General features: G+C 52.1%; 1 protein-coding gene across 1 annotated transcript; it reads left to right on the forward strand.

The window, feature by feature from the left end:
- The first annotated feature begins 3551 nt into the window (after window positions 1-3551).
- GALR3 (galanin receptor 3) lies at window positions 3552-5441 on the forward strand. Its single transcript, XM_013947093.2, has 2 exons — window positions 3552-3907; window positions 4538-5441. Exons 1-2 carry the CDS (start codon window positions 3558-3560, stop codon window positions 5439-5441), a joined length of 1254 nt encoding a protein of 417 aa, XP_013802547.1. The 5' UTR covers window positions 3552-3557.
- The last annotated feature ends 6354 nt before the right edge of the window (window positions 5442-11795 follow it).

Below are 11795 nucleotides of genomic sequence, written 5' to 3' on the forward strand. Positions count from 1 at the left end.
GCCAGCACATCCTCCTCCCTCGCATCCAGCCTGTCCGTTTTGCCTTCCAGAGTGGGCTGTTGAGCCACTGTGATTCAAAGAGATGTCCGAGCCCTTCCCAACAAACCCCAGAGGGGAATGAAGAGGCAGCAGATGCTCCCCACTTGCTCAGTGGCCCGTCAAGGCCACTTGCTAGCAAACAGGCCTGTTCCCATGGAGATGTGGGATCTGCTGAGATGTACGCATCCCCGTTCTCCGATCCTAGCAATGCTTGCTGTTTCTTTCCCCTTTGCAGAAGGGCAAACTGCAGTTGGACTCTTGTGGCAATGCAGGCCTTCCTAGGTGGGGAGAGATTGTCAGAGGCCTGGGTCACCTCAGAGATCACAGTCTTTTTGCCTCATGTCTCCTCAAACCCCTCCTGCATCTCTGGTGGCTTTTGAGTATTCCCAGAAAAAGACCACCAAGCCACTCCTGGCTTACATCTCCTCTCTTCCAAATTCACGTGTCCCCCTCACAGATGAGCTACACTTGGCCCCAGTCTGTGCAATTGGAGGCCTGCAGGGCACATGCCTCATCACGGAGGTGAATACAGCTGCAAAGCGGAATGGAAGAGAAAGGAGGGCTGTGTGGGTCAGGTTTGCCTCTCCTCATGTCAACTGGAGCATGTGCCATACCAGACAGTGCTAACAGAGTACAACCTCTCGAAAAGCCCTCTCTGGACAGTTCCCCCACACACACATCACAGCATCCTGGCATAGGGAAATGCTGGAAAGGTGTCAGACCTGGGCTAGGCAGAAATCAAAAGCCTGCTTTCCCCTTCTTCCTGAGGGTCTGCCATTATGGGAGAGACTGAGGAAGAGTCTGGTCTGTGATAAGGCACTTATTGCTGTTCTATTAATAATTAATTAATAACAGCTAATGATAATAGTTAATTTCTCATTCTCCAGAGGGTTCAGATCCATATCCCAAGGATGGGGCAGGAAGGGATCAGGATAGCTGTGATGGGATGTATATGTTTCTTGGAGGCATTTGGAAACACTTCCTGAAGACCCAGAGGAGACAGGGTGTCTGCAAGGCTTGCCAGGGTCTCTAGGAATCTCTGTCCATCTCCATCCTTCTTCTCCCGTGGAAGAACAGTGCAATTTTTCTCCACAGTCCCTGCCTCACTGGAAAGGGGAAGCAGCTGAACCCACAGGAAGGCTGGGCAGAGAGGAGTTAACTCCAAATCCAACCTCAGGGAGAGGGGAAGAAAAAAAAAAAGAGATCAATGGATCAGCGGCAAGAGCAGAGGGAGGGAAAAGGGGGAGACAGAGAGAGAGTGAGAGGAGCTCAAGAAAGAAAGAGCAGAGTGTGGGAGCGAGAAGAAAAGAGAGCGGAGCTGGTGGCTAACAGAGATGCCGGGAAAATAGAGCTGGGTAGCAGAGCACAGGCAGGGGCAACGGCACTGCTCAGACCAATTCTCTGTGGCCTGCATCCCACGGGACAGTGGGGCTGCCTCCTCCTTGCCGCTGCTGCCTGGGCTGAAGGTCTCTCCTGAGAGAGTTGCGAAGCAGTGGGCCCTTCATCCCAAAGGTGAGTGCCAACTTCCCAAGTGGAGGGGCAGCCCCGGGCTCTGTTAGTAGGGAGGAAGCCGATGCCCAGAGATGCAGTGTAGCCTATGTGCAAGGTGTGTGAGCACACTGGCCTCTGTCAGAGCGGGAAGATCCCATGGGGCCAGGATGGAGGAGTTGGTTATTAGTGGGACAGAGGGGACTGCAGAGCTAGAGAGACAGGGATGACCTTTTGGTATGATACAGAAAGGCTGTGGGGAAGGAGAAGCAGTGTGAACTGAGAGATGGGGGAAGCGTGGGGTGAAAGAGCTTGCACTATCCAAAAAAGAGTTAATTGCATCTCAACAGTTGCTAGATAACAGTGTCTTACTCTCTTCGTTGCTGCTCAGTGAAGGACAATTTGTTCTAATAGAGCAACAAGGCAAAGGCTTGTTAGGAGGAGATAGGGTGTTTGTGCTCCCTGCCTGAGAGCTGTGTTAATCTGTGTTGGAGGAAGTTTTGCAGCAGATCACAATACCCCTCTCCTTGAGCTTTGGGATAAATTGCACTCCTTTGCAATGATTATCACTTTGTGCTTCATGATGGTCTGGGGTTTCCCCCACATCCTCTCCCACATCACAGGGACAGATGCTTAGCAGCACAGAGCTGCACAAAGAGTGGAGGAGAGACCAAACAGCAGCAGAGTGTGAGCGAGTTGGGCCAGGTCCCAAGGGCAGGATAGGACCTAACAGCTGATTCCCCTTTCCTGTGCCATATCTACTGGGTCAGCGATCCCCAAACCCTCAGACCATGCTCTATTGCCACTGTCTGCATTTCTTGGGGCCCTTTGAACTCAGAGCTGAAAACAGGATAAAGGTGATACAGTACAATGTGAATCACTTCTGCCAGCTGCTCACACACTGGTTTAGCCTCCACCATCCCGGCCCACTGCCTCCTCTCAGCATCAGGAAGAGCTTTTCTTAGTTGCATCTCCTACATTGAATATTACTATGCAAACAGAGTAAGGGGTAGCCAGACCCAGGGTGGATGTGGTCCCAGCTGAAAGAGGCACAGAGTTCCCCTGGGGCAGGAGTGTGCCAGCGTGCTGTTGTTGAGATGTGTTATCCTGTGCAGTACGCATCATGTCCCTGCTACCGCAGGTGGCACTGCCCCAGCGGCTGACACGGTGGAGGTTGAGGGTACCAGAACTGCTTGCAGCCCACAAGAGCCACCTTTCCTACGTCTTTGCAGCCCTCACTGAGCCCTGTTGAACACAAGCTGGGATTAAAACTTGCCAAAACGAGAAATCCCAAGAGGTTTAGCGGCTTTGGGATTTTATAAGGAGTGTAGAAAAGGTCAGGTGGTGTGGCAGAGAGTCCTTCAGAGGCTGGGAGCAGAGGAGATGCCATGGTGTAAACATGAATCCAGGCAGGAAAAAGGTGTTTTGTCTCAACTCACTCAAGCTAGGCAGATGTGGGCTGACTGATCCCAACAGTATTCTTGCCAGTGATGTCATGAGGATATTGATGTCATCATTTAATCAGCTCATTAGAGGCTGACCTCTTGGGGAGAAATGTGGACATCAGACAAAAGCCTCACTGCCATTTGCTCTCGGTGGAGCAGGGTTTGAGTCCAGCTCAATGCCACCCCTCTGCAATCCTCTTAATCTCCCAAACACCTCTCTCAACTGGTCACCTCCCATCTCCCTCCATCTGTGGATTTGCCATGACCAAATAGGGTTTTATGTGAATCTCTGTGGATCTTGGATTGTGTTCCCCCTCTGCACATATTTCCAACACCACATTCCAAGTGGAGAGCAGGCAGAGCCTCCAAATGCTGTCAGAAGGCGCAGGATACACAGGCACCCAGGGATCAGGCACCAGTTCTAGGGCCAGGGCTCTGGAGGACAGATCAATGCTGGGCCAAGTGTGGAGACTGTGGTCAACACTGAAAGGCGTCTGTGCATCCACAGCAATGCACAATCTGGGCCTGGAAGAGGTGCAGTTTCTCTCTTTCTCCCCGCATAGGCTGGCGCTGTCTGATGGGGAGATGCCGGAGGGCTGGAATGCCTCCTCTGACAGCCTGGAGGTGCGAGCTGCAGGGATTATTGTGCCTGTGATCTTCTCCCTCATCTTTCTTCTGGGCACCGTGGGGAATGGGCTGGTGCTGGCCGTGCTGCTGCATAACGGTCAAATGAAGTACAACACCACCAATCTCTTCATCCTTAATCTGGCCATGGCCGACCTATGCTTCATCATCTTCTGCGTCCCCTTCCAGGCCACCATTTATACCCTGGATGGGTGGCTCTTTGGGCCCTTTGCCTGCAAGGCTGTGCATTTCCTTATCTACCTGACCATGTATGCCAGCAGCTTCACCTTGGCCGCGGTCTCCGTTGACAGGCAAGTGACCCCTCACCTTTGAGTCCCTCAGCTCAAGGACAATATGTTTGTCACCCCTGACTAAGGTGTAAGAGAAAGGACAGTCCTTATCCCGTTCAGTGCCCTATAAGAAGCAGACAGGGTCTCCCCAAAAGTAGGGCCTGTGGAACTAGCCTTCATCTTTTACTCCCCATGCCCTCTCTCAGCACCTAGTCAAGCTCGCAGTCTGGTTACCCAGCCCTTTCCCTTCCTCACTTTGACAGGAGGAGTGCAGGCATGCGCTGGGGCTTGGTGTCTGCTGGGTAGAGCCAAGAGCACCAAACGCCATGGCAGCAATGTGTCAGAGGAGAGACAAGGTGCTGTCTGGGTCCTGCTCCTGTCCTTTTCTTCCCTGATTCAGGAGGCATGCTGCTTGCGCTGCCCAAGCTAGAACAGCAGAGAGGGTGAGGGAGATCCTGCCCCCGCCACTGGAGTGACCCCAATCACTATGTGAATTCTACATAATCCTCCCTCCTAAGCAGTGGAGAAAGGGGGGGATGTGGCTGTATGGTAAGGGATGTTCAGAAGGCAGCTCCATGGGGCAGGAAGGCAGGGATGTAACTTACCCACCCATTTTGTTTGTTCTCTCCTTCTCCCTCCCCTCCCCACCAGGTACCTGGCTATTCGCTATCCACTGAAGTCCCGGGATCTACGCACCTCCCGAAACGCGGGAGTGGCCATTATAGTGATCTGGTCACTGTCGCTGCTCTTCGCGGGGCCTTACCTCAGTTACTACCAGATTGTCCATTACCATGGGATGCCCATCTGCATCCCCATCTGGGAGAACCAGCGCCGAAAGATTTTGGACATCCTCACATTTGTCTTTGGGTACCTCATGCCTGTGACTGTGGTGAGCCTGGCATATGCCAGGACCATCAAGTTCCTGTGGACCTCCGTAGACCCCCTTGAGAGGATCTCAGAGGCCCGGAAGGCTAAGCGTAAGGTCACCAAGATGATTGTGGCAGTGGCCATCCTGTTCTGCCTCTGCTGGCTGCCCCACCACTTGGTCATCCTGTGCTTCTGGTTTGGCCACTTCCCCTTCAACCAAGCCACTTATGCCTGTCGCCTGGCTTCCCACTGCCTGTCATATGCCAATTCCTGTCTCAACCCCATTGTCTATGCCCTTATCTCCAAGCATTTCCGCAAGCGTTTCAAGCAGGTCTTCACCTGTCTATTCTTCCAGAACAAGAATAGGAAAAAGAAGAAGAGAGTTGGAAATAAAGTCCACGTGGTCAATGTGGGCAAAGGTTTCACCAGCAGCACCAGAGGTTTCTATAGAGGCAACACTGAGGTGACCCAAGTCGCAGAGGAGAATACCAGGTCCTGTCCCAGTCCACTGAAGAGAGACCCTGAAGGTGCCAGTTACACCAGAACATGGACTCACCAGCTACAAAATGCTGTGGTCTCTGTTCAGAAGGGACTGCTGGAGGAGGAAAGTTTGGCAAGAGCTGGCCACCCCCTGGCTGTGACCCCTCCAAGGAGAACTCCAGAGTTTGTGACTGTTCACTGCAGATGAGCAAAGTGAAGAAACCTGTTATCCAGCATGTGAGTAACTGCCCCATTCCCGAATGGGCAGAGAAATGTGGGGCAGTAGGGAATGGACACAGCAGAGCCACCAAAAGCTCCTGAGGCAACGGTTAACCTGTTGCCCATACTCACTTGCCCACACCATTCATCTAGGATTGGCACAATCCACCCATACAGTGCAGAACAGAGGGACACATTAATGTGACACCAAGTGATCTAGGTGGTGTTCTTACCAACATGTTTTAAGGCTTCCGCTTCCCAGCTTCCTAACCTGCTAATTTTGTGTAGCACCTTGAAACTCCAGGAGGGAAGCAACCAAAATGAAAACATCCTGGTAGGAAATCCAAGCTGTGGAAGACACTTCAGAGCATGGGTAGGAAGGGTGGGAAGAGTGCACGTAGACCTCTGTGTGAATACAGTAGCTGGCAGCCTCTCTTCCTGGCAGGGTTGTGGTGCTGTGCCCAGGCCCATGCAATGAAACACCATTCCCTGCTCCTGTACCTTTCTTTTCCCATGATCCAGGGGCAGGTCTAATCCACCTTCCCCCCTTCCCTAGCCCCTGCATCCAGATCAGAGAGGGCCTTGTCTGCAATACTGTCCCATGTACAAGGAAATCACCCGTTTGTATCAATAGCTTGATTATACTGATTATGCTGCAGTCACTAATCATATTCAAATGATTTATGTCACAGCAGGTGAAGAATGGAAAGGTGTGTGTGCTGACACCTCTGTGTGCCCTCCCCCAGTACCTGTGGATGCTCTGATGTTCAAGGTGGAAAAGATCATCAGTCCAGTCTCTTCCCTCCACCCTGCCCAAGCAGGAGACATTTCCTAGAGCTCTGTTCCACCCGGCTTTAACTCTTGCAAGCACTTCCTGCAGGACACTGTCCCATTTCCTAGTGCCTCTTGCTATTCAGAATTATTTCTTGATAGTCATCCTTGATTCTAAACAAACTAACTCCATAACTCCTCCTTCTACCATGTTATTCCATCTGACTCGTCACTCTGCTGACTTTCTGTTTACTTATTTCAAATTCCTGAAGGATAGCTGCCTCCCCTTTTGATCTTGGTAAGCTACCCAGAGCTTCATCCCTTCCTTCTCTCCTCAGCAATCCTCTCTCTCACCAGCCCTTCTCTGAACCACATCTGGTTTGTTGCTACCTGGTTTTCACATCTCTCAAAGAGCTCCAGGGTCAGCAGGTGTTTCCTTTCCCTACAGCCAGCCATGACAGAGTTTCTCTTGTCATTGGTGGAGTGGCATCTGTCACAGGGCTGAAGAACTTGTTCTCCGAGTGGTGATGCTATCTGGTGATATTAGCCCCATGTCTTCAGCTTACTGGCTTGGCCAGATTTTTTTCTTCTATGATGTAATGACAATTGTGATTGAATTGACAGCTGTCACCAAGCAAAAGAAAGTACCCAGCAAAACCCAGCTGTGAAATGAGCTAGGGAGCCAGATGACAGTTGCAATGGGACAAGGGGGAAGGTGTGAGATGGTCCTGATTCATACCCATGGAGAAGAAATAGCCCCATCACACTCATGTACACATAGTTTAATCTTATCTCTTCAGTGCCCCTTTTTACCTGACAGAGCGTTTCCAGGAGAGCACAAGGCCAATACCGTTCAGTGGGTTGGGACATCTTCCCAAATGGCCACTTCTGTGGGGTTACCATGACAGCCATGTCCACCTGGAGGGACTGCTTCCTCATGTGAGTGCCCTTCAGCCACAGCAAAACTTTCCCTTGCTCTGGCCACTGTCACCTTCCCTCCCACCATGCTCTGAGCAGCTGAGGAGAAGCATTTAGTTGTGACAGCAGCCGAACGACACCCTCACACCAGGGCCGAGCGATTCCCCAGCATGACTGTGGGAAGGATGGGAAGAGCTGCAGGGACAGGGGGAACAAGAGATCACATTCACCAGGAGGTGCTGGAATTTCTCCCCTGCTTGACCTGAATAAACACCTGTACTTTCCTCTGCCTGTTGCATTTGCTGTGTCCTGGCTGCACTCTCTGCCTGGCATGCAGCTCTCCTATTTGGGCTGGAGGCGATGGAGACTGTATGAGCTGTCCGACCAGTCTGATGGTCCTGAGTCACTAGCAGGATATCATTTGTTTTATTTGATTTTGCAGACACTGCAGAAGGGAATGGAAGAAGCAAAGCTGAGGATTTGAAGAAGGATCCTAGAGCATCACTAGTGTTCAATATATAGTCATAAGAAATGGAGAGAGACATAGAAGCAGAGAGGGGAAAAAGGAGAAATGGTGAGAGAACAGATGGGAGGGTAGCAATATACACAATAAATGTATGGGCTGGGCAACAAGGAGATTAGAAGGTGGGAGTTATTCACTAGGACAGAAAACAGTGGTGAGAAGAAGGCAGGGTAAAGTGAGGGGGAAGAAGCAGAGGGCAGAAAAGAAGGCATCAGTGAGGCAGAAAGCAGTGTGCTGGCAGAGCACCCACATTTTGGTAGGAGCCTTCTTCCCCACACATGTGCCCAGAAGTATCACGCTGCTCCAGAGCTGAGGTGAGCATCATTCAGCCTCATGGGGCCCCAGCCCCATGGCAGCTTTCGCCAGCATTTCTCGCATCACTGGCTTGCCAGAGAAGCCCAGAAAAACATCCTCCAAGTGGGGCCTTTGATTAGCCTAGGAATGAAGGCAACAAGCTGCGCAGCAAGCATCCCCTTCTCCACGCAACTCCCTGCCTCGGGGCTGTGTCACGAGGGCACACTGAAGAAGGCAGCTGGCGGCACTTGCATCACTGCAATAACTTCATTTCCATGGTGCCTGGCAGACCCGAGCCCTGAGCACGCAGCTGATGACACAGCTCCATCAATGCTGAAAACCAGCTCCTTCTGGGTAGGGAGAGGCTGCTGAGGAACCCACAGGGACAGGGCAGGAAGAGAAGAGTGCTATAGCCAACAGAAGACAGAATGTTCCCAGGGAAAAGGGAACTACCAGACTGGCAACAAAGCAAGGACAGAGGAGAAGGGCTGTCCCCTTCTGTCCAGGCCAGGTGGGCAACCAGGCGGCAGAGGGGAGGCCCCTATGGCAAAAACTTGCAGGAGAGTCAGGAGATGAGTGCCATGGGAGAATAAAAGTAATCATCTTCCCTCCCCATTTCACTCCTCCTCACCCGAAACAAGACGCTGCTGGCAGAACTTGCAGAGGGAGGAAGATGCATTGCGTGTTTCAGGCCAGATGTAGTCATGACATGAGTGGGGCGGAGAAGAGGATCGAGCAGGGGCACTCTGCTTTCCCAGGATGTAAAGTCCATCTGCTGCATGTACCGTGATGACAACTGCCTTCTGCCTTTCTAGCCCTCCCCAAATCTGCCCTCTACTTCCAGGGAGATGGGAAAACCAGGGCAGGGTCAGAAACACTCTGGCAACATCCATACCAGCAGGCGCTCCAGAAGCAGGGCAAGGCCCACACGCTGTCCTCCCATGGCTCACCCAGCTTTTGGTGACACTGTGGGACAAGCCTGGGAAGAAGTCTTAGGAAAGACACAGGCAGGTCACCTAAGAGACCATGAAGCGGAAAAGGGACTGCTTTTGCCTGGCCTTGCAAACCCTGAGGAAGGGAAGGGGACCTGTCATGGAAGGACCTCTGTGGTGAGAGATGAGGGAGAAACCTCCATTAGCATCACGCTTCCAGGAGACACCCTCAGGGGCTTTGCTTTACTCCAGGAGTGGCAAAGATTGTCAGGCCCACAGTTTATTCTCACCGAGATGGCTTTCTGTTGGCAGAGCTCCCGTAAGAGATGAGCTCCCTTGTTCAAACCTGTTGTGCTGAGCTCAAGCTGCTGAAAGCTCCTCTGCAACCTCCTCCAAAATCCTGCAGCCAGTCCAGGATGCTGCAGTATGCTTCAGCCACAAAGCAATAAACCTACCAGTGTCCCAAGTCAACATTTACTTTAAATTTTTTATGATCACAATGGCCCTCCTTTTCCTTAATTGTGCATGCCATTTAAATAGTGCTGTGCAGCTCTTGAATGTGTAACTTCTAACATGATGCAGACTTCTGCACCAATAATGCCCTAGTATCAGGTGAAAAGAGGAAGCTTGGCAAAAAATGTTTAGTGAAAGCAATGACATTGTGGGACACTCTGGACAGTCACACTAAAGAGCTCAGCTGGAAAATGGTTACAGACCTTCATGGCAGCAGTAGGTTTCAGAGTGAACATGTTTGCCAATCACCTCTCCTTTCACAACAGTTGGCTTCACCCTCCCCTCCACAGCTGCCACCAGCTGGTGTGTGCATGGAGTTACTCTTCCCAGCAAAGACCTACAGGCTGACTTTCCAAGTAGAGACACAAGGACCAGATGCTGTGGCAGATCCCGTAGGCTAGAAATCTGCAGGGATCATACTGCTCGCTTTACAGCTAAATTAAAACAGCGAGGCACAACAACTAGGAGATAGGAGTGCTGACACCGGCAAGTCTGCAAAGCATGCTGCAGCCAGAGGTGCAGCCGGCAGGTTAACCCCTCCAAGATGCAGGCTCACACTATAGGTAATTTGCTGACAGCCTGCTGATTGTCAGGAGCTGATTGCCAGTGTGAGCCTGCGGCAAATGCAGAATCATCGGAGGCAGCACAGTCCTCATTGGTGGTGTCCTGAGCCTTGTGCAGGATCCAGAAACCACAGTGCCCTTGCTTCCACCGGTGCACAGAGGGACCTCAGAGAGGCAACCAGCAGTTGTGGTCAAAAAATTAAGATTTTTGGCATCTCAGGGAGGGAGGGGACTGAAGCTGTCTCTGTGGCTCCTGGCCCCGCTCCACTCCAGCTCCCTACCAGCAGGGCTGCGACACTCCTGTCCTGCCTGACACTGTTGGAAATGCCCCATCCTTATCCTTCAACACTTTTCGGCCGCGGGGAAGCTAGTAGTTGCTGCCCCCAGCCCTGGCCTTGCCGAGCCAAGGGAGCCTCCCCGAGGCGCCTTCCCTCTCCTGGGAGCTTCTGGCTGACCTGCCCCATCCCCAACAGTGGAGGATGCAGTTTGCTGGCTGGTCCTTAGCAATTGCAACCATCTGCAGATCTCTCCTGGAAGGGAAGGAGAATTAATGACCTGCCACAGCTGTCTCGGCCCAGAGACTCCTTCTGAAGCTGAAGACGAGGTTGTGGGCACTGTGTGGCTGGGATGGGGGAAATCAGACAGCGAGGGGAGCTACAGGGCTTGCAGAGCTCCGGTGCGTGTTAGCTGTCCTGGGCAATGCCACAGAGCCACAAGCCCCCCCTTATTTCTCTTCTCTTCCTATCCCCTGCCTCAGCTTGCATAAATCTTCCCTTACTGCTTTGTCCTGCCTGCTTTTAAAATTCTCAAGCGACATGGTATTTATAACCCCTGCTGAAGCTGTTGCACAGCCCACTAGAGCTCAGCAGCAAAGACACCTCTTTCCCCACACTGAGGCCAGTTGAATTGTTGCACTGGGCATTACTGTTCTTTCCACTTGAGTGTTTGATGTTGCTCTCTGCACCTTGAGTCTCCTTTGCCTCCTATCCCTGTTTCTGATTTCTCTGGCTCCCTTGGCACAGTAGTTCCTTCCTCCGTGGTCCCTGCAGCTCCTCTGAAGCCAATTCCCTCTAGAAACACCTCCAGTGTGCTCTGCCCACCTTCTTTGGGATTGCTAAGCCTGCAGCTCACTGCAGTCACCCTTTGCATGTGACTCTGGTTGGGGGCCAGCCCAAGTAACCACAAGCATCCTCAAGGTAATGTGACTAACTCAATAGTTTCTCTGGGCGAGGCCCCACATCAGAGCTCAAACCAACAGAGGGAGAAGGGAATCGAGGCTCGAGCAGTGACATAGCTCGGCCCGACGCTGCCTGTTCTTGCCCGTGCAAGGTCAGGCTGTGTCTCAGCCGTGATCCTGTTCCTTCCTGGCTGAACCTCCAGCATTGGCACACTGGGCTTGCGGAGCAGAGGGGAGCCAAACCGACAATCAGGTTGGGACAGACTGCTGCATGGCCAGGCTAAGCCCAAACCAGGGCAGAGGGGCAGGGAGAAAATTTGTGACGGAAGGTGGATTTAGCAGGGCAGGTGTTTGCAAGCCCCAGCTCCCCTCCCTTAGCTCTGACTAGTACTAAAAGTCCCTATTTTGGGGGGCACATAAGCAGGAAGGGTAGATGCTGCACCTGGCTTGGGTCTGGGGGAGGCAGGCGGCCTCAGAGCCAGCCAGAGCTGGGAGGGAATTCCTGTCTGTCCAGTAACAGAGTACAAGCTCCAACTGGTTTAATAGCTCAAAGGTAGAAGCAAAGAAAAGGTGTCATGTCCTTGATATGGATCTGACTTTAATTAAAGCTGAATAAGCTTGATTGCTGCTTTCCAACCATTCCTATAAACAC

The sequence above is a fragment of the Apteryx mantelli genome, chromosome 1 (assembly GCF_036417845.1).
Source record: "Apteryx mantelli isolate bAptMan1 chromosome 1, bAptMan1.hap1, whole genome shotgun sequence".
In the NCBI taxonomy this organism is placed as follows: domain Eukaryota; kingdom Metazoa; phylum Chordata; class Aves; order Apterygiformes; family Apterygidae; genus Apteryx; species Apteryx mantelli.